The 22,914-nt window shown below is 33.9% G+C and overlaps 4 protein-coding genes, 1 long non-coding RNA gene and 1 pseudogene across 5 annotated transcripts; 4 read left to right on the forward strand and 2 right to left on the reverse strand.

Annotated features, from left to right (window-relative positions):
• Positions 1-2,106: 2,106 nt before the first annotated feature.
• On the reverse strand, positions 2,107-5,138 carry LOC110227101 (annotated as a pseudogene).
• A 4,112-nt stretch (positions 5,139-9,250) lies between these two features.
• Positions 9,251-11,024, reverse strand: LOC110227235. The gene is made up of 2 exons (XR_002331008.1): positions 10,824-11,024; positions 9,251-10,728 (listed from the first exon to the last, which is right to left on the reverse strand). It is a non-coding gene; the product is annotated as an uncharacterized LOC110227235 (long non-coding RNA).
• Positions 11,025-11,721: 697 nt separating this feature from the next.
• Positions 11,722-13,585, forward strand: LOC9299264 (cytochrome b561 and DOMON domain-containing protein At4g12980). Its single transcript, XM_002863142.2, has 3 exons — positions 11,722-12,558; positions 12,662-12,916; positions 13,059-13,585. Exons 1-3 carry the CDS (start codon positions 11,902-11,904, stop codon positions 13,329-13,331), a joined length of 1,185 nt encoding a protein of 394 aa, XP_002863188.1. The 5' UTR covers positions 11,722-11,901; the 3' UTR covers positions 13,332-13,585.
• Positions 13,586-17,754: 4,169 nt separating this feature from the next.
• On the forward strand, positions 17,755-18,935 carry LOC110227102. Its single transcript, XM_021020359.1, has 6 exons — positions 17,755-17,797; positions 17,906-18,012; positions 18,225-18,272; positions 18,436-18,495; positions 18,582-18,653; positions 18,763-18,935. Exons 1-6 carry the CDS (start codon positions 17,755-17,757, stop codon positions 18,823-18,825), a joined length of 393 nt encoding a protein of 130 aa, XP_020876018.1. The 3' UTR covers positions 18,826-18,935.
• LOC9299265 lies at positions 18,931-21,063 on the forward strand. Its single transcript, XM_002863143.2, has 6 exons — positions 18,931-19,686; positions 19,875-20,142; positions 20,310-20,424; positions 20,563-20,705; positions 20,790-20,874; positions 20,976-21,063. Exons 1-6 carry the CDS (start codon positions 19,549-19,551, stop codon positions 21,061-21,063), a joined length of 837 nt encoding a protein of 278 aa, XP_002863189.2. The 5' UTR covers positions 18,931-19,548.
• A 556-nt stretch (positions 21,064-21,619) lies between these two features.
• LOC9299266 lies at positions 21,620-22,370 on the forward strand. Its single transcript, XM_021020374.1, has 3 exons — positions 21,620-21,754; positions 21,838-22,102; positions 22,185-22,370. Exons 1-3 carry the CDS (start codon positions 21,620-21,622, stop codon positions 22,316-22,318), a joined length of 534 nt encoding a protein of 177 aa, XP_020876033.1. The 3' UTR covers positions 22,319-22,370.
• The last annotated feature ends 544 nt before the right edge of the window (positions 22,371-22,914 follow it).

Genomic DNA, 22,914 nt, shown 5'->3' on the forward strand with positions numbered 1-22,914 from the left:
AAAACTATATTGTAAATCTAAAATACATTGATTATTAATGGTCAATAATATCTATATTATGATATATTTGTATTTTTAATAATTTTAGTTTATTAATTTTTAATATGCAATATAATATTTTCTAATTATTTTTTCTTTGTAATATTTAATTAGATCATCAATTCAAATTAAATATTTATATTTGACATATCTGGTAGTTGATGAATATTGCACTTATAACTATTTTAAACATGTAAATAGAAAAAAAAAAAGTAAAGTAGAGATGAAGCAAAATAAATCCATATTTTTAAGTTTAGACACATCAATTTTTATACGAATCAAAAATTATTATCTTAATTACATAAATATCATAAGATTGTTTAGATGCTTATTTTCGACAAAAAAAAAAAAAAGAACCAGAAATATAATTACATAACACCAAAATATATTGAACATGGTTATGGGAATCAATCCAAATTGAATTATATTTATTTAATCAAAGTTTAATTTTAAATCAAACAAAAGTATCTAAAATTGATCAACATCATATAGTAGTAATTTGGTTTTTGGGGTAAATTATACATTTAAACAAGCTTACATATCGGTTTAAGGTTATAAGATTAGAGTTAGGATATATTTATATACATTTGAACGAACTTATATATCAGTTAGGGCTTATAAGGTAGGGGTTAGGGTATATTTTTATATATATTTAAACGAACTTACATATCGGTTTGGGTTTATAAGGTAGGAGTTATGGTTTACTAGTAATACATTTAAACGTAGTTACCTATCAGTTTGAGTTTATAAGGTAGTTGTTAGGGTATAGTATTATACATTTAAACGAAGTTACATATTGGTTTGCGTTTATAAGGTAGGGGTTACGGGTTACTCTTGTTCATTTAAATGAAGTTACAAATCAGTCTAGGTTTATAAGGTTGGGGTTAGTGTTTTTGGAATGAACATCTTGGAGTAATGGTGTTAACGTCATAAGAATAAACATACTATTCATATATATTCATCAGGCCTTGTCCATTTCTTGTATAATAATTGTTCGCCTGTCATGCGTTAATATATTTTGACTCAATTTTGTGTAGTTAAACCCAAAACCTTAAACTCTGTAACATAAACAATATTATCTCTATTCATCAATGTCGTCAGAGTTTGATGAATATATTTAGATGGTCGATAGTTAAAAATCATGGTCTCATTGAAGTGATATAAGCAATAATGAAACGATATTCCTCTGTTTAAGTATTAGTGTACATGGTCTAGTGTATGGGATGATTTGGACATGGAGAAGCAAAGCATTATATCAAATGCAACCAAACTAATTATAAAACGTAGTTCCTTTATTTTCATTTGTTTCCAACAATTTATGCGGGAACACAATCTTATTGAATTAAAAGGAATAGTCCAAAAAGTGGTTCTATCTCATAATGTGTCCCTATAGTGAAACACAATTGATAAAAAGTGTGCCATTATGCAAGAAGCCCAAATTTTTTTTTTTTTTTAAAAGGACAACAAAATAAACAACATATGCAAGCTAAGGTTAATTGATTTCAAAACAAGTTTATAGTTGGGTAAAATCAAATTTCAAATTAAAAGTAAATATTGACTAATAGATGATGCAAGATTGGAATCACTCCAACTTTAGATCACTTGATGATCAAGAGATTCCAAGCTTTTCACGCGGAAGGTGGGATGATGAAGGTGGTGATCTGACACGACGGCGATCGCTTCTCTCGTATGGGATCGATTCAAGGGGAATTAATGGATAGAAGGATGATTGACTCGCTCAATCAGTGGGATAATCGACTCACTCGATCAATGAACGAATGAAGGATGTTGAATCACTCAACAAACTTAATCCGTAGAATCCTGAAGTACTTGGTGACTCACTCACAAAGAACTACAGAACAATGACAAAGACTCAAACTTTGACAAGTAGAAAACGTTTCTATTACTTTTAAAATGATCAAGGGTGCTTTACAATGAGACTAATGATCAGCTTATATAGGCTGAGTACAAACGTTCTAAAAGCTAAACAAAGAAACAAATCGCAACATTAAAAGAAAATATGGTCGTTGGTCCAAATAAGGCAAGTGAGGTGTGCCTTGTATCTTGTCAACTTGGGGAGAAAGTTGTGACGTCTTGGAAGCTTCTTGATGCTCTGGAATATCTTAAGTGGACGCTCAAACAAAAGGGGAAAGATCCATGGGACATTGATGGTAAGTAGAGCTCAGAATTGATCCGCTTGATCAAATGTGGTGTGGTGTATCTTAGAGCGTGTAGTGAAGCCTCTAAGTGATCTAGATACTCTCCAGGTCGCCAAATAAAGCTTTGAGGCACGTCCAAGTGTAGAATAAGGAAGATTTCCTTATTTGGCTTCATTTGGTGCGGTACTTCAGAAAGTAGTTCAGCGAGTAGTTCAGCAAGTAGTGCAGCCGGTCTGTCAGCAAGTACATCAGCTATATGTACTTGTAACATCTTCGAATCAATTTCTTGGTAAATGATTCCTTGATGACTTGATGTTGCCTCGTTAAAAACCTTTCTAGGTAAACCCATTGGGACAAACCCTAGATAAGGGAAAAAGAGTGCAACGGTCAAATTTCCCCAACATGGTGATTCGGCTCGCTGGTCTTTGATTCTTCCTGAACTATCGTTTGTCTTCTTAGGATTAATTTGCTGGTGAATAATTAACCCTAGGTCTTGTGCTTGATTATGACTCTATTTGGGCAAGAATCCTCCAAAATGCTCCATATCAACTGGTTTGATACATGTACCGGTTGGTTTGGTTTGATTTGGATGTCCGCATCATACCCTCTCCCTTGAAAAAGTTTCGACCTCGAAACTATACAATCTTGGTAGGGTGGCGGTTTGATGGTGCATGGTGCATCAGGTGGCTCTCCTTTGAGCAAGAAAGATAGGATCGCTCCTCTGTTTTGATCCGGTGCTTTGAGTTGTCGTGTTGCTTGCTTAAATCCTTCTCGGGTTTGGGCTTGAGCTTTAAAATCCGGCGGTTCCTCTTTGATTAAGCAAGAGTTTGAAACTCTTCTAGTCTCCATGATAGAGGGTGTTAGCATCAATGGAGCTGGTTCACTTTGGTTTTGAATTTGGTCGTTGACTTTCCTCACTTCCGGTGAATCACCTTTATGTTCCATGTGTTCTTTGTTGGTACCTGCAAGTTCATCAGCACTTTGGGCAAGAAACAAGTGCATTAAAACAGTCATGGGATCAATATAAACAAGTAAACCAATTTCGGATTGAACCATTTCTTTTCCACAAAGTGATTCAGAAAGTATGTCACAAAGTAGATCAGCTACTTGATATGTCCTAAGACAAGAAATTAGTTCCATAGATTTATTTAAAAGATCTACTATTTTCTCACACTCTTTAAGGATTAACAAGTTTATTATCACATCATTCGAATCGCTAGAAACAATTAGAAGTAATAGTTTACTTACCTGACTTAGATCCTCGGTGAGCGTATCTTTCGAAATCAACTTGGTTTGTTGATTTGATGGCTGGTCCGGTGGTTCTTCTTGCAGCAGGATGTTGTTGGTAACAATTTCATTCTCTTTAGTGACAGATTTGCATATCAAAAGCTCTTGATATTGCTTCACAACATCATTCGTTGTTGATCCCTCTTTTGGATCCACATGTGTCTCCTTATTACCTACATGGGTCTCAACACTTTTGGCACAAGACAAGTGTATTAAGGCAGTCAAGGGACTTTCATAAACATAATGAAATAAGTTACTTTGAACCTTTTCATGTGTTAGACCAGAATCAACTTCTTGTTTGCTTTGATCCGAGAGTAACCGTAACATTGTTGTGGCTTCTCTTTGATCTTCGCAAATCTTCATGGTACCTGTACTTTCACTGGCACTCAAAGACAAGATCAAGTGCATTATACTGGAAATTGAAATGATATGGATAGGGTTCTTGAAACTCTTTTCGAATATAAGATAATGCCAATATCGAACAAGATAATAAGTTTCGCTTACTTGTGTACCATGTAAGGTGTTCGGTATCAATGCAACCTTGATGTGGATGATCTTAGAAGTAAGATCAGCTGGTGTTGAACAGGGCTGTATTATCACACGTCCTTTGAGGGCTGCTTGATCATACGTCTTATTTCGGCAAACTTGTGTTGATGTTGTTGTTTCCGAAAGTTGTTCCTCAAAACTTATGATATTCTCAACTTCCTTTAGAGTTGCTACGTTGTGGTCTACTTCTTTAGATGTGTCATCCATGCTATGACATATACCTGCATCAATAACCTTTGGCAAAGACAAGCGCATTAATCTAGAATTGGGAATTTCTAAACTTGAATTCACTAGACAATCATTGAAGTTAGATGCATCCACTTTCAATTATATGACATCCTCTACTTATCTTTTATAGCAAGTTGCAGCAAAATGTCCCTTCTTATGACATCTATAACATGTTGGTTCATTTGATTTTAATGAATCATAGGACATACCTTGCTTTAGTTCAACATGTGGTTCAACATGTGGTTCAGCATGTGTTTCAACATGTGGTTCAGCATGTGGTTCAAGTACCGGTATGGAGCTCGGTTCTCCTTTTGCACATGTACCTTTCTCATTCTTCTTAGCGGGATCTTGATCCGCAATTTGATTGGAACTAACACGTTGATGTGTAGTGTTCTCTCGGCTTGGTTCCTTTGGATGGTAAGTGTGTTGACCAGGTTGGGGAAGACTGTGAGGTGCATATCTCTCCCTCATAAGTATCTTTAGTTGTCCCCACGTTTTGAGTGCTGGCTCCTTGAACCATCGTCTATCTTTTTCTTCTCGGTCCCACCAACGTTTCGCGCTTCCCATGAGTTGTTCAAGACAATAGTTGAGCCTCTCTTCTTTGGGAATGGAATAGTATCTAAAGTACTTATCCATGTTGAGTTCCCATTGCAGATAATCTCTTTCACGTCCTGCAAAGTCAAAAGATTCAGGTCCAAAATACTCATAACCATTGTCTAGAGATAACTTGAGTTTTGTTTGGTAGGTTCGGGTGGGATTGGATAGTAGTGGGTCTCGACGAGTGCCACGTTTCAGCTCGCCTCCTCTTAGATTAGTGATCCCTGAGTCTCTCTCAGCTAGGTAGTCACGCCTACCACGGGGATATGGTTTACGCCACATTGATGATCTCTAAGTCACTTCTTGAGTCACTTCCTGTACTACTCGTGTATTTGTGTGAAAGAACTTGTGTCTCGGTTTTGCTTGACGTGAGGCTGTAGGCCCTCGGTATAACAAGGTGTGATGGTCAAGCTTCTCTTCATGCCTTGGAAGACGTTGGCAATTGTATTCCTTCGCCGTTGCCCCTTTATACTCCATGTCATCTTCCCATTTAAGGTAATTCTTTTTTTCTGAAAAAGACATAGCTCGAGTCAATGGAGATTTTGAACCATGGCTGCAAAAATCATCATTAAATTTAATCCATGGTTTAGAATAGCCTGTATTGGTGTTGTATGAGTCAGGCAGTTCCGGTTCTGGTGCTTCACGGCCTGATTCATCTCTTGATTCAGAATCTGAATGATCATTGTGATGCCAAGAGATGCTTCCATAATCGTCTTCCTCATCCGACATGACTTGGTAAGGCTCTTCTCCTTGGATTTTTTCATCCGAATAGAACTCAATGGACTCCATATTCGTTCTAAATTTTAAGAACCGTACCTCACAGACACATAAAAAGGAAAAGTGTGTCAAACACTAGTTCAACAAATATGGCAAGAACAATAATTATAAACAAAAAATAAGGAAATAAATATTTTATTTTGTTTTTCTTTTCTTTTTTGAATCAAAATCGAAAATATAAAGGAAAAACAATTTTTATTTCTCTTTTCTGATTTTATAAAAATAAAATTCCGAAAACTAATAAAAAATATGATTTTTTTATGGATTTTTCTTATAATAATTATAAAATAAATAATAAACTGAAGCAAATATATATATATTTTTTTAATGAAAGTACTGAAGCAAATAAACAATAACAAAGCAAGAAACAAATTTTTTTTTTTTTTTGGTTTTCAAATTTATAAAAATTAAATAACAAAATTGAAAAATAAAAAAGATATAGGTTGAAAAGATACAACTTTGGGGATAGGAGCTTTTGAAGCTCTGATACTAGATGATGCAAGATTGGAATCACTCCAACTTTAGATCACTTGATGATCAAGAGATTCCAAGCTTTTCACGCGGAAGGTGGGATGATGAAGGTGGTGATCTGACACGATGGCGATCGCTTCTCTCGTGTGGGATCGATTCAAGGGGAATTAATGGATAGAAGGGTGATTGACTCGCTCAATCAGTGGGATAATCGACTCACTCGATCAATGAACGAATGAAGGATGTTGAATCACTCAACAAACTTAATCCGCAGAATCCTGAAGTACTTGGTGACTCACTCACAAAGAACTACAAAACAATGACAAAGACTCAAACTTTGACAAGTAGAAAACGTTTCTATTACTTTAAAAATGATCAAGGGTGCTTTACAATGAGACTAATGATCAGCTTATATAGGCTGAGTACAAACGTTCTAAAAGCTAAACAAAGAAACAAATCGCAACATTAAAAGAAAATATGGTCGTTGGTCCAAATAAGGCAAGTGAGGTGTGCCTTGTATCTTGTCAACTTGGGGAGGAAGTTGTGACGTCTTGGAAGCTTCTTGATGCTCTGGAATATCTTAAGTGGACGCTCAAACAAAAGGGGAAAGATCCATGGGACATTGATGACAATCGGGTCCAAATATGGTAAGTAGAGCTCAGAATCGATCCGCTTGATCAAATGTGGTGTGGTGTATCTTAGAGCGTGTAGTGAAGCCTCTAAGTGATCTAGATACTCTCCAGGTCGCCAAATAAAGCTTTGAGGCACGTCCAAGTGTAGAATAAGGAAGATTTCCTTATTTGGCTTCATTTGGTGCGGTACTTCAGAAAGTAGTTCAGCGAGTAGTTCAGCAAGTAGTGCAGCCGGTCTGTCAGCAAGTACATCAGCTATATGTACTTGTAACATCTTCGAATCAATTTCTTGGTAAATGATTCCTTGATGACTTGATGTTGCCTCGTTAAAAACCCTAGATAAGGGAAAAAGAGTGCAACGGTCAAATTTCTCCAACATGGTGATTCGGCTTGCTGGTCTTTGATTCTTCCTGAACTATCGTTTGTCTTCTTAGGATTAATTTGCTGGTGAATAATTAACCCTAGGCCTTGTGCTTGATTATGACTCCATTTGGGCAAGAATCGTCTAAAATGCTCCATATCAACTGGTTTGATACATGTACTGGTTGGTTTGGTATATTCCCGGTTTGGTTTGATTTGGATGTCCGCATCAATAGACCCCTTAGTTAATTCTAATGTGTACAGTCTTGTACATGCACAAATTATTTTTGAGACATGAGAGACAATTACATAAGACGATTAAATAAATAGGTAGTAGAATTATAGGCCATAAATTTCTTATATAATTTACATGGATAATTAGATAAATGTGGGTGATGAAATCCACACTCAAGATTTGTACTTAGTTTTATGGTCAAAGAGGGCTTGACTTGCAATGAAACTCTGAGAATTGAATTGCTAAGAATGAATGGATTTTACTGATGTCAATCAGGTGAATACAGTGAAAAGTACGTGAATACAAGTGTTTTTGAGTATTAGGTCTTAGTAGGCAAGTAGGCGATGATCCTTCTCTAGGTGTCTTTCCGTTTTTATATAAGTCCTCGAATTAGGTCGTCTCATCCGAGATCCGCGCCAATCTCTCATAGATATCAGGTCTTCTCTAAGATCTTCGCTGACTTAGTCAATCGTCATCATCAAATCTCCTTTGGCTCCTTGTAGGCCGTCGGGCCGGGCCCATTGCATGAAGCCCTTTTGATATTTTCGCCAATGGATTTCGAGGTGCGAAATCCAGGTCCAACAATAAAGAACAAAAATGTAGGCATTGTCCTCACATTGAATTCTTTTTATCTTGATGCTCATTGCCACATTTACTTATTTAATAAAAGGTCATAAACACTTGTTGTTTCTTTTCTTATCGAAATCACGACATGTCGAATTATTTAACCTATTTCCTGTTACACTGAATCTTTGGGAAGTTATCTGAATAAAAATTTATACAGTTTTTGCGTTGTATGGTGAGGTAAGCTATGCTTTGATCATGTGGTATTTGATGAATATGTATTTGTAAGTTCGCTGGATGAAGCAGTGATCTAAGAAAAGTAGGATGTTTGGCTTCAAGGACTACGTGCGGGGTTAATTGAGATCTCGAGGAGGTGAGGCGTGATGGTGGGATTTTATGGATGAATGAAATTCGTGGTGCAACGGAGATGATCTATTGTTTAACACCACAAAAGGATCGAACGCCAGCGAGCCAGTTTCACCAATGTCAAAGATAGTAAGTGATGGAGAGGCCTCGGTAACTGGGAGCACGGTTAGGGCAACTTCCTGTTACTCTCTTAAACCTATGTAAATTGTTTTAGTCGATAGTTCAAATAGCCGTAAAATCCAAAATTTATTTACTTTTTTTTTTAATAACTAAAATAGTTTCTTTCATACTTTGTGTGTTATTCTGAAGTTCGAATTTTAAGTATTACTTTGATTTTCTATGCATTTGTCTTGTGGTAATTTAATAATTGTAAATATCATTCATCAATTACTCTCGTTAGGATGCAACAACAAAATTCAACACATCAAAAGAACATATAAAAAGCATATATATATATATATATATGTAATTTAAATATATTTACATCCATATAAGAAATATATATATGTAATTTAAATATATTTACATCCATATAAATGTTTTTATTTTTTTTGGTAATGAGTAATAATTTTTAGTAAAATCTATACTAGTATTTTTGAAGTACATTTTGTACTAGTGGGTTAAAATTTTATCCGAGATTTTTGGTACCCGACCCGATACAAAATTTACATCAATACGTGTTAAATCTTCATTTTATTATTTTTAACGCCATCAATATTAGACATATCGAATGATCCTGGTTAAAATAAAATTGTACAAAACAAAAATTATTCCGTGGTATAACGTTACTTGATAACAATTGTAAATTATAAAATATAAATATCTTATATAATGATATAATTTGCAAATTTTTGTATATAATATATAACCATTAACTTAAAAAAATTATTTGTTTTAAAAATAAATCAGATAAATCGAGTATATAAGTATAACAATAAAATTTTTTGTGATAAATCACGAACTAAATTAAAATAAAAATAGTAAACCAAAACAGTTAACTAAACGTAATATACCAAGTCATAAACAATAAAGATAGACAAAGTCATTAACTAAAATAAATAATAAACCAAGTCATAAACAAAAAAAAATAAAAAAATATCTAATAAGGTAAACGACCTTTATTACATTCATTGGTAATGTTGTCATGCTAAGCTTCCATCGCTCTATGCCTCTATCACCGATCGACTCATATGCAATATGTTATTCTTCTCCTTCTTCTCCTTCTTCTTCTTCTTCAGCTTTAAGCCTTTAACGTCAGAGATCATATATCAATAGTACTAACCTTTAGTTGTACTACTCATTTTGACAACTAAAGGTGGACTTTACTTTCGTGAAGCAAGAGACAGAATCATAAAGCATGAGAGTCAATTAACAAGCGTTAGTGAAGACATGAAACAGTAACTAATATGAACTTTCCTTAAACAAAGTCTCTTATGAACTACAATACTGTGAACCCTTGACAAGTTCTTCAAAACAAAGTTTCTTATGAACTATAATGGGAAAATAGCAGATGACGCAAACAAGAAAAAGACTAGCTTTTAGCTAATCTCCCAAAGTCATGTCTTTCGTCTTTATACCTGAACTTTAGCTATAATACAATGTTGGTTTCATAATCTGTTGTTAACGGCTCAAATCTCAACATCATAATTAAGTGATTGACTCTACAATCTCCTCATCAAAGGTTCCAGATAAACTCAAATCAGTTTTCTTCTCAATGTATCAATACTACAATCGAATTATACATACAAACATGAACATGTCGTCTAGATATAAGATAACCCCAAAGATCAAACATGAACCAGTCCCTACAAATCTTCACTAAACAAAATCTAAAAGTTAAATGGGTTAATGGATTCTTAAGGATCTGACCAATCAAGAAGAGAAAACAAAGAATACAAGATGCCAAATACAAGAATCAACAACGGCAAAACTAAACACACCCATTGTACAAAAACTCTTTAGAAACTAATCCATTGCATCAAAATCAAAGCTATAACAAAAACAGAGAACAGAAAAGCTAAAACAAAACTAATTCATTTTAACAATTTCAAGACTTTCTGCAAAGCAACAGAAATATGGATGGATTTATGAATCAATGAGAAGACAAGCTCCATGGATACTTAGAGAATAACGAAAAAAAACCCACCAAGTTGATGAGTGATAGGTGGTCCCTCCTCAAAGCCAGAGAGAAGTGTTTTGTTTAACACAAGAACACATAAGAACATGTAACTAAAGAGTAAAGAGATAAACTCTGTTTTGTCAATTTTCAAGTCTAATCCATTCTCATGACTTTGAAGTTCTTAAATACACAAAGAAAGCAAAAGGATCATTCACAAATCCTACAAACTAGGAACATGGATAAATGGGAATGTGGAGATCATTTCCCTAAAACTTAGGAACACATGATCGTATCTTTTATCTATGACACTTGGACCAAGTCTTCTCCGGTTTAGTCTTGGTTATGAACCTATCATTGAGAGTAGCTAAAAGCTAAGAGAACACAATTCAAAAATATTCTCAAAATTCCCAAGAGATTTCAATAGCATTGAATAACGAAATTACCTTGAAGCTCTGCCCAAAAAGCTAGCGAGGTAGAGATTCAACTTCGGATCAGAAGTAACCAAGGACGAGAGATCTCACATCACTGAAAATTGGTTTCGCGAGATCGAGACGAGGGAGAGAGATTGGTTTCCAAAGCTTGAGATCGAAATCGTGTAAAAGAGAAAGAATGAAGAAGAAGAAATAGGGTTAGGATTGTTTGTAGTTTCTTACACATATTAAGGGTACTTTTGTCATTTACTACATATAACGCAGCTTTTAATCGTTTGATGCTAACTTTAATTAGCATCCAAAATTTTTAGCCGCAGAATACAGTGTTTTTCGCAGCTACTTGCGTCAATCAAACGAACAACTTCACTTGCGTCTACCGCTGCCGCAACTACCTACGGCGACCAAAAGAACAGACTAATTGTTAAATTGAAAGCTTTTGGTTGACCAAAAAGAGAAGTCTTAAGGCATGATGTGAACTGAAAGAATTTAGCAACCGTTGATAATTAGTTAGTTACATAGTCTTGGGCTTTAAATTCTTATTCTAGTCAATTCCTCATCTAGTCACCTTTGGATAATTTTGGAAATAATTGATTTAATCCTATCTAAAAAAACATGCATTTACACTTTGAAGATAAGAATGAAAAAATAATTAAATTAAATTTATGCATTATTTTTCTAAATTAATTGAAAAAGGTGTTATTTTTTTAGAATGTTGTGAATTTAGATTTTATTGGGGTAATAATAAAAGATACTATATAAATATCTTTATGATTTCCAAGGCCAAAAATACTTTGAGATCCTTGGTCTTAGGTCAAACATAACTGTCAACTACTTAATCTGATATGTTCTGTTTCATGACCTTCCAGAATCAGACAACAAAAGAAATTCGTTGTGCTGTGTTTTCCGAAAAAAAAAAAAAAAATTTAACATCAAAAAGAAAACAAATAAAAATCTTTTATTAGCTGAAACAACGTGTGTATCGTAGATTCGTAGATTTAGATACAGGCTATAATTATCACACAGTTCCACCTATTTATTTCCGACCATTACTTAACCGTTACTACAACAATTCTTTGCATCATCATTCATCATGGATTCTTCTTACCTTAGAATCTCTCTTTCTTTTGTCTTCTGGGCTTTGCTACTCTCACCGGCTGTGTCACAGTCATCTTCTTGTTCGTCACAGACATTTTCCGGCGTCAGATCTTACCCTCACTGCCTTGACCTCCCTGATCTTAAAGCCTTTCTCCATTACTCTTATGACGCATCTAACACCACTCTCGCCGTTGTTTTCTCTGCTCCACCTTCAAAACCTGGTGGCTGGATCGCTTGGGCTATTAACCCTAAATCTACCGGCATGGCTGGATCTCAAGCCCTCGTTGCCTCTAAGGACCCTAAAACCGGCGTTGCCTCTGTCACGACCCTTAATATCGTCTCTTACAGCTCTCTTGTTCCCTCGAAGCTATCCTTTGACGTGTGGGATGTTAAGGCGGAGGAGGCGGCTAATGACGGTGGAGCTTTGCGAATCTTTGCGAAGGTGAAGGTTCCGGCAGATTTAGCGGCGAATGGGAAGGTTAACCAGGTTTGGCAGGTCGGTCCGGGAGTGTCTAATGGGAGGATACAGCCTCATGATTTCAGTGGTCCCAATCTCAACGCAATGGGAGCTCTCGATTTAACCGGGGCCACCACCGGCGTCCCTGTCTCCGGAGGCGGCGGTGCCGGCAACTCTAGAATTCACAAGAGAAACGTACGTGAGTTTGATTTTGATTTTTGTTTTTGTTTTTGTTTTTGAAATCATTTTCTCTTTAAATTTCAAGAAGAATCAATAATTTGATTGTGTAAATTGGCAGATCCATGGGATATTGAACGCAGTGAGTTGGGGACTTCTATTTCCGATTGGAGCAATGATAGCTAGGTACATGAGAATCTTTGAATCAGCAGATCCTGCTTGGTTTTACCTCCACGTGTCATGCCAATTCTCCGCTTACGCCATCGGTGTTGCCGGATGGGCCACCGGACTCAAGCTCGGTTCCGAATCTAAAGGTATTCAGCACAACACTCACCGGAACATAGGCATCAGTCTCTTCTCTTTGGCCACTCTTCAGGTAAACTAATGCTAATTAATCGTCATTAGGACCAAAGAGTGTTATTTGTTATATTAGTGGATATTGCAAGTTAGCCAATTAAAAAGTTATGTTTTGTTCTGTTATTGAATTATGCTTTGTGTCTTTTTGCGCGTGTTTAAAGATGTTTGCGATGCTGTTGCGGCCAAGGAAGGACCACAAGTTTAGATACGTTTGGAATATTTACCACCACGGAGTTGGATACTCTATCGTCATCCTTGGAATCATCAATGTTTTCAAAGGTCTTAGCATCTTGAACCCGAAGCATACTTACAAGACGGCTTATATCGCGGTGATTGGGACCTTAGGAGGCATCACTTTACTCTTGGAAGTTGTTACTTGGGTCATTGTCCTCAAGAGAAAATCTGCCAAATCTACAAAGCCTCTTAAAGCCTAATGGTGTTGGTAATTCAAAGGATTTTTATTGTTTTATTTTCTTTAAGTTAGAAATTGCATTGTATTACTCCACAAATCATGATTCATCTCTAGACGTTGCTTGTTTTGATGATGATTATTATGACTTTTGAGGTTTATTGTATAGAAAACACATATGTAATAGTGTTTTTTTTTTTTTTGTAACTCTGCCTCTTGTTTCGAGTGTTTTTGTGATTCAGACTACTTGTAGGGAATTTAAAAACTTTTCTTTCAATCCTTTTTAGATGTCGTAAATTACCCAACTTATTCTTAGAGATTATGAAAAAACGAAATATGACGAAATGACCAACAAACAGTAAGCAAATCTCCGTGGGGTAAAACACTTGTCATAAGATTCTTACTTTTGGGCATTTGGAATGATGATATCGTTTAAAACTTTAAAGAGTACTCCACCTACTACCGAATCACCTTTAATTACAATGCCTTTTATTTTTTATTCTCTTCTATATGAAATTCAAATTCTAGTTTCGAAAATCTTTCAACGCTTGTTTCCACTTTTCTTTCCTAAAAGGTGGTTTACATTATCTCTCTCGAATTGACTGATATGTACACCGGAATTTGGGTCACGGTCAAACAAATTAGGAGCAATTTTAGAAAATAATTTAAAGTATTATTCATTTTTAAAATATACACAATTTATAATACATTTGTACATCCATTTGTGAACAAGTCGATTCGCATCTGTACATCCATTTGGTTGGAACTAACTTAATCGTATAGTACAATTATAAAGTTTCTCTATCTCCATGAATTTGTATAATTATCGTTCTTCTCATGAGTGAGTTAGTGATTGAGTTCATACGATAAGATGTTACTTAATATTTTTTGTTAGTACCATCAAAAACTTATGCATTCAACACCACCGATTTGCAAAACAAGGAAAATGATACAAAAACAATGACGGAAAAGAAAAAAAGTCAATATGATTCTGGAGATGTGATGCTGTCATCAACCTAAGCACCAACCATGGAGAAGATTATGGGCGAGACGATATCAAAAACTACCGAGCCAATGAACCCGAATGCCAAGAAAACCCACCAGGAGTAAGCCAACTACAACATCATCGACCCGAAGTCATAACTCTTTGTTCAATATTCAATATTCACCAATATTTTGGACATTTTAAGAATATTGGGTGAGCCAGAAATGAAGATTACCGAGCCAATTCATCTAGTTGCCACGAGAGCCTTCCTAGAGAGCCCCGAGTTCAAGTTCACCGATCAAACGACATATTTACTCGACCCATATTGGAGATTCACCGACCAGAATCCAGTTTCATGAAGAATAGGCGAGAAACATATATGTGTCATCGAGCTAGAATCAGAGATGGTCGAGAGACCCTCCATTTCGACCATACCATCACCTACCCGGAGCTGTTTAAGGAAACTTGTCTTTCTTTCCCTTTGTGCATGCCCCAAAGACATATATGGAAACCTGGAGATCCACTACACCTTCTAGAAGCTGCCCCACATGACCTATGGTACATCTTTCCCCACTTGATCATGAGAAGACCGAACTTACCATATTCGGATCCAAGGAGCTTTAATTCTCAACAGCTCGTTTCTTATCAATGATGCTGCGTTTTAAAGACCCTCCACACGTACCATAGTGTCCCAAGAAGTCGCACCTTCCTTCCCAAGCTTTCAAGATACAAGCTAACAACTACTTTCCTTATTTTGCCGGATTTTTTCATCAAAGCTCCAACGGCTCTATTCTTTAATGTTTGCGATTCATTTCTTGTTTTAGCTTCTTAGGACCGTTTTTAATGAGCCTATAAAAGCTCAGTCTCGAATTCATTGTATTTGACCTTTGATCATATTAAAGTAATAAGAACATTTTCTTCTTGTCAAAGTTTGAGTCTTTGTCTTTTGTTCATTAGTCTTAAGTGAGTGAGTCTCTTAGGCCTATTTGAATATGCGGATTAATTTTTTTGATAAGTTCAACATCCTTGTTTCGTTCATTGATCGAGTGAGTCGATTAACCCATTGATTGAGCGAGTCAATCATACTATCTCCACATCGTTTCCATCCTTCCGCGGGATTAAGCTTGGAATCTCTTGAGCATTGAGTGATCATAAGTTGGATTGGTTCCAATCTTATATCATTTGGTATCAGAACTTAAAAGCTCCTATAACTCAAGTGAATTCGTTTCACTTTATCCTTTTCAAGTTTCTATTTTGTTATTTGTTTCATACATTGATTAAAAAAAAAAAAATATTTTCTCCTCTAGTTTATTTCATTTTCGTAATCTTATTAGTTATAACTAGATCATCACCCGTACTACAGTACGGATTGAATTTCATTTGCTACAAAATTTATAAATTTTATGTTTTAGAATAAAGTTGTGATATATTATAATAGTAAGTGAAAAAATAAAATTTTTTTGTCAGTCTCTATATATAATATTAGAATGAATATATTTTTCTTTTTCTATAGTATTCAATTATGGATATTGTTTTTAAGATATAAAAACAAAAAATAAGATTATTTTTTAAAAAAATTAATATTGTTTGAACAATGAGTTCATTTATGTTAACAACCACAAAATGAGAGTGCATATAATTTAGTTAGATCAAAAATCAAAATATCATAAATGAATCGTATCCAAAACGTAGATTATTTTGAATTACTTAAGAAAATTAGCTATTATTTTGAATTAATTTAGGAAATTATTTTTTCAAATTCTGATTCATTGGTTGTTGAAATAGAGATTTGTTTGAGCTAATTACGGAATTTACCAATTATTTACATAATCGAATATGTTATGAACATATATTTAGTATATAATAATACCAAATTCAATCCGTGTGTGGAGTCTATATTTTCATTTTACAATCCCTATGAAAATATTGCGGCACAATCTATTATTTATTATTTTTAAAATTGCTTGCAGAATCAAATTTTCAAATATTTAGAAGTGTCAAACCTTATTTAACTTATCTCATCATAAAATCTTAAAATGCTGTCTGTTATAAGGATCATAACTTTCTACCATATAATACATTACATTTAACCCGCCACTTACTATAAATATTTTAAACATATCTTTTTAGAAAATCAAATTAATGTATTTCTAATTTTTTTTATCTTTTTAATCTATTAAATTAAATATTTATGATATTCTTTACTAAACTTTTTTAAAATTTTCTAAATTAAAATCTTTTAAAAAATTTATTGTAGTATGTAAAATTATGAATTTTAAAAAAAATGATATGAAATTAAATATAAATATTCAAATAGTTATAAGGATCATAACTCATTTCATCATATAATATATTATATTCAACCCGCCGCCTATTATAAATATTTGTTTCAAAAAATTAAATTAGAGTATTTATACTTCATAAATTTTTGATCTATTAAGTATTGATGATATTAAAAAAAAGAATATATTACTCAAATATGAATTTTTGACCAGCTAAATTTGTTCTTTCATACATTGAATAATTTATATTCATTTTTAAAAATTCAAATCTTGGTATATGCGGAAAAAAATAACTTTTTTTATTATATAGATGATATAATGATTTATTTATTTATAGAAATAGAATCATATAAAGATGAGAGGTGAAGTATAATGATTAATAACAAATTAATATTGTAAGTTAGATATCAAATCTTATATGTTCATTTTGATTGGTCATTCTTTTTAAAGAAATTAATAATAGATTTTCGTTTTTATAATTAAATTAAATTAATTAAATTGGATAAAATAGTATTTGACTTGTTTATCCTTAATGAGTTGAATTAATTTACTCTATAAAATTTTATTTCTAATAGCATTGTTAAGTAAATTCTTACAAAGGAAAAGGTTAATCTCTACAATAATTAATTGAGAAGTAGAAACGCACCATATTGAAAGTTAGGGCATTGGAGGCCTGTGGTTAAAAGTTAGAATGATTTGTCCTAAACACCCTTAATTAATTGTTCTTCTCGAAATTTCTCCTTCTTCGTAATTAGGGGTATATAAGTCTAATCGTGTGTTGATCTCTATAATAATGTCCTAAACACCCTCAATTCGAAAATTTTTGTTCTTAGTTGTTAAGGGTATATAAGTCTAATCGTGTTTTGTGATGATTAGTCTTAATCACCCTTAATTTTTTATTTATTTTATAGTATGATCGTTGGGGATATGGAGGTCATAATATCTCGACTTTAATGATTATGGAATCTTAGCTTAAATTTATTTGTTAATTTTTTGGATAATTCTATAACTTAGCAGTTAAAATTCGTTTTTGTTAGTTTTCTGATTTTGTTTCTAATTAAAAAGTTAAATTTCTTAAGATAATGATTGATGTTTGCCCTAATCTTAAAGCTATATATATTGTTGATCGGCCAGAGGATTAGGTATTATTTTTCTGTGGCCATTAGATAGTTTTCACCGTTATGGTTTTTTTATATAGCTACTACGATTCTGATGAATCGAGTTGTTTGTCATGCAAATATTGTTTTCATGGACCTTTAAAGGTCGTGTGCATATTGTTTGTGTTGTTTGTTTTATTTTTTTGCATTATTCGATGATTTATTATTTTGCTAGTTTGGTGTTTTTGGTGTGTGTTTCAGTTTTGTATAACGTGGGAGGTTCCATCGACAAAGCTCTCTGACGAAGGTGGTGTTGACGAGCAAAGAGCGAGGTTTGGGGAGGTACTTCTATAGTTTTAATTTGTATATTTTTATATTTATTTACCCATATACATTTATGTGTTTCTTCCTGTTATCGTATATACTTTTATATGCGATTTTATTGCGTTTTATTTTTTAGTATTGATTTATAATTAAATTGTCAAATAGTTTTGAGTTTATGTGCAAGGTTTGACATGTTATTGTTTGATTTTCATCTTACCGTGATTTTGAAGGTACTCGATGAACTCATATCTCGGTTTGTGTCGGTTTATTGGAAACAGGTATTTCTCTTATTTGTATCTAATATGTTGGTTATTGTGGATCGGTTTTAGTTTGATATTAATTTTCTAACTTTTAAATGATGATTTGGCTTTTGTTTTTTGTATATATATTTCGCGATAATCAAATGTTACGGGTTATTCTTATTTCGTACCGTTGGCTTAGGTAACCGCTGGTGTTTCCTTCTCCCGAAGATGCACGAATGATATGTTTTATTTTAATAAGGTATTTTGTCGAATCTTGTGTATTTATTATGTAACGTAATAATCGTTTTATGTTTAATTTATATATTTGTTTCTCTGATGTTTTAGACCACACGGGATTGGCGTAGAAGAGTTGTTGCTCCGTCGTGTTTTACGGATCGCGTGGGCTTTTGTAAGCATGTATGTTTGTTCTCTTATTGTCTTATGTGTCATGACTTGTATATATAGACATCAGAATATCTTACCATTCTATAAGGTATGATTTTAATTGTTTTGTTTGTTTGTAAAGGTTTTGAGTTGGCTGAAGTATTCATTGCGACCGAATATTTTGAAAGAGGTATGTTGTGTGTAGTTTACGTATTTGTTAGATCCTATGTCCTATTATTATAGATGTCTTCGTGTTTTCTAAATTATTTGTTTGTTTTCTATTGTCTACTTATTTTTGGGGTTTTTTTTTTTTTTTTTTTTTTTTGATGTAGAGGACTGAGATTGGAAGCAAAGCTAGGAGTTACAGCAGTATCTATTTGTTGTTTAGTTATATTGCTAAGGGTAGTGATGTATCTGTTGATAGATACGGATCATATCCTTTGGTGTTTGGTATTGATCAAACCGTACCAAATTTTGGATCGGGGCCTATATTTGAAGACTCTGATGATGAGTAATTATTTTATTTGAATTTGTTGCTATTTATTTTGGCTTCTATATATTTTATTTAGTTAATGATTAATATTCTGTTTTAAAAATTTATGTCGATCTAACTCATTATATCATATTAGCGATGGTTCGAATTATTCTTATTGGCGTTATCTATCTTAATATGGTGTGAGTTTTGTTTTGTGTATAATCTAGAGATTCACATAGTTATTAATATTATTTTGTTGCTATTCTTATGTTTTAAATAGTTATTAGGAAAAAGATATTTTTAAAATTTAAAAATTTGTGGCTATGACTGCTTAGTTCAATTTCCACCGTGTATGTGCACTGTAAACAATTGGTTCATTTATTTCGAGATTTTCTATCTCTCTCTGATTCCTAAAAGAAAACTGAGGGTCTTGGGCGGTGGTTTCGTTCAAAGATGTCCGAGCAAATCTACCTTTCTAATCTTGCTCGAGGTAGGACGGTTAAGTACGTTCGGGTAAAGATTCTGAGTCTTTGGAGGGTTCGCATCTACGGATTTAGGTGTAAAACAGAAATGCTTCTTGCCGACGAGCAGGTGCGTGTGTCTTTGTCGTTTTTTCTTTTGATCGGTTAGTTTGTTGATTTTGGGTGGATCTACTAGATTATTTTTATAGTTTTGCTTATTTTATTGTAAATCTTTAAGGATTATTTGTCTTTGGTTTGTGATTTGTTGTTTAGTTGTGTTAAGAAATATTTGATTTTTGTTGTTTTGCATGTACCTAGGGGACAAAAATTGAGGGTACAATCGGTTGTGGTCCTTTCCATAACGTTGATATGAGGGAGTTAAGGGAAGATGCGTGGTATACTATTTCTGACTTTGTTGTTTTTGTTCCGATCCGGAGGACCCCGAACACACTTCACCCTTTCCATATCAAGTTCCACAGTGATACAAAGATGACATTGATTTATAATCTATACTCGCTCAATTTTTTTGTGTTTGCAAAATATTCTGTCATTAAGAGGAGGCTTTTGGAGGCAAATCGTCCCTTTGGTGTGTCACATTCTTTTTATTAGCTAATCTCATTTTTGGTTTCTATTATTGTTTGAAGTATCTTTAGTTTTTTATTTGTTAGATGTTCTGTGTTGTTAGAAACCTCTTTTGTAATCATGTATGTTTAGAAACTAATTATTTTTGTGTTCTTTTTGTGAGTTTGCTAGATTTATGTGGAGTTGTGGTCTATGTGTCCGAAATTAAAAGGATGACTTATGTTCCCGGAGAGTATGATGCAAGTACTGCATGCAATTATCTATATTTCCGTCTCATGGATCAGAAGTAAGTCTATGAATTTGATTTTGTTTTGGTGCTATATTTTGTCCATGGTTATTCTTGGTTTTTTTTGTGATTATGTAGAGTTTATTTAAAGACTGTCACTGATCTTAGGTGTTTTTGAAACGGTGATTAATAAAACAGAGGTAGGGAGCTGCCATGTTTTGCGCTTGGTCATTATGCTGCTGATTTTATGAATGTGTGGACAAGCCGAGGCTACCAGGCTTCATTCCGTTATCAACCTGTTTTCTGTGTGTTGCGTTTCTGGAAAGTCGATGAGTTCATGGGTATGCATTTGGTGTATTGATGTCGAATCTATTATAGATAATATATATAAAGGGCTTATTCAAATTGTGTTGATGTGGCTATAGGTGAACCTTCTATCTCCACCAGAATTGGTTGTTCTAAGATATATCTTGAGCCAACATTACCGGAGATCAAGGACTTGAGGATGATGTAAATGATTATTGTGATTTTTTAGTGTTTATATATGTAGTTTGATTTTGTTATGGATTCAAATTTATTATTTTGTTTAATTTAATAAATTTAATTCTCAGGTCTGTTTTCATAGCTAGGGCAACATGGGCTATTGAAGAAGGTGAGGATTGTGATGACGCCGGTGAAGTTGTTGATCACAATTTTTAATGATCTTGGTGTAAATCAAGAATTGTATCCCTATTTCCGTAGAGTGCATAAACATGGATACCCTCTTCTGTTGGTTTAATTTCTTTTTGTAAAAATCTCTTCTTCTTGTGTTATGTTATTATGTCATGTTGAGATATTTATTTGGGCTTTGTAACAATTATCTTTTGTGTTCGAGTTTTGAATATGTCTTTATCTTTAGATTCGTTGAGGTTATCTAAACTACTTGATGTATGACTTGTGTTGTCATATCTTGCATGGTTTGTAATAATTGCACAGCCGAAATATGGATATTTATGACTTGTGTTGTCATTTCTGAACGGATAAAAATATTTTTATTTAATTATTGATTATTCAGTAATCGATGTTACGTTAGATTGATTTCTATATTAGTTGTAATATACTTCCAATTCCACTCATTAATTCACGCTGCTACTTCTAAAAAAAAAAAACAGAGAAAAAAAAAACTCTTCGATTTCTTGCTTCGTCTTTTCGGATTATCGATATTTCTTATTGAAGTATCTATAACCAGTTATCAATTTTAGTTGTTTCCTTTACCATGGCTTACTTCCATGATGTTTCGATTTTGCGCCCTTGTATTACGGGTTGGCACATACGAGTGAAGGTTCTGCGCATGATTACTGTTTGCATAAATCCTCGGAATGCTCTCCGTTTGGTTCTGGTGGATGATAAGGTACTTTGGTTTTGTTCTGTATAGATTTGATTTTAAAATGCTAATTCGTGTTAGTTACTAAACAGACTATGTCGTGTGTCTAGGGTTTTAAGATCGATTGTTGGATTAATAGTGAATATGCGAAACATTATGCTGAGTTTTTGAAGGAAGATCGATGGTTTTCTTTTACGGAGTTTCGTGTTCTTGAGAACTCTGATAGGGTCAGGCTTACCAATCATCATTTCAGAATGTCTGTCTTTGGAACGACTGTCGTTCTTCCCGCCGATCCACCGTCGACTGAACCCCGTGACTCCTTTACTCCGTTCAGTTCGATAATTGACGGAACGGTTGACGAGAGTGTCTTGATTGGTAAGTTATATATAATGCTCATTTTGTTTGTTGTGTTTGGAAATACCTGTCTGAATTATAGTTGTGTCTGTTTCTTAACTAGATTTGATCGGGGTTTTGTCTGATGTTGGTGAATTGGTGAATGTCGGGACAAATCCATCAGATCTCACTGGCTTCAGACTGAGCTTTCGGATTCGTGGGCCTTGGTTAGTAAATAGATATTTTCTCCCTTTGTGAATTTTGTCTGGGTATTGTCCTGTTTGGTGTTAAATGTTAATTATATCATTTTTATTTTTTTTGTTTTGTTTGTGTTTTCTTGAATAAATATAAAGCGGGAATGCTATCGATGGTTTGGTGTCGGGACGATCAGCGATGGAGTTCCGAAAGCACTATGACTTGTGTGTTTCGAAGCCTTTGGTCTGTATTATGCGTCTGTGGAAGGTAGACAGATATTTCGATGGACCAAAGAATGTTAGGATTGTTAACCAGGGGCTGATTTCTAAGGTTTTGCCATATCCTGATGTTCCTGAGGCTGCTGAATTTTGCACTATGTCGGTAGTCATTTCCTATATTCATTATTATTTTATTTTTTATTTTTTTGTTTTTATATCTGATTTTTTGTTTGGCTGCTTTGTCTTAGGTCTTAATGTGTTGGTGAGACAAGTGATTCGAACTAGGACATTAACGGTGGATGTGTAGTGTGATTCGTCTGGACGTTGCCCGTGTGACTCTTTTGTGAATATCGGAAATGTTAACTGTTTGTTTTTGGTTTTGTACTCCGATCATCTTGGTTTGTATGAATATGAACTTAGAATAATATTCTCCTTTATGCG

This window comes from Arabidopsis lyrata (genome assembly GCF_000004255.2).
Source record: "Arabidopsis lyrata subsp. lyrata unplaced genomic scaffold ARALYscaffold_9, whole genome shotgun sequence".
NCBI lineage: Eukaryota > Viridiplantae > Streptophyta > Magnoliopsida > Brassicales > Brassicaceae > Arabidopsis > Arabidopsis lyrata.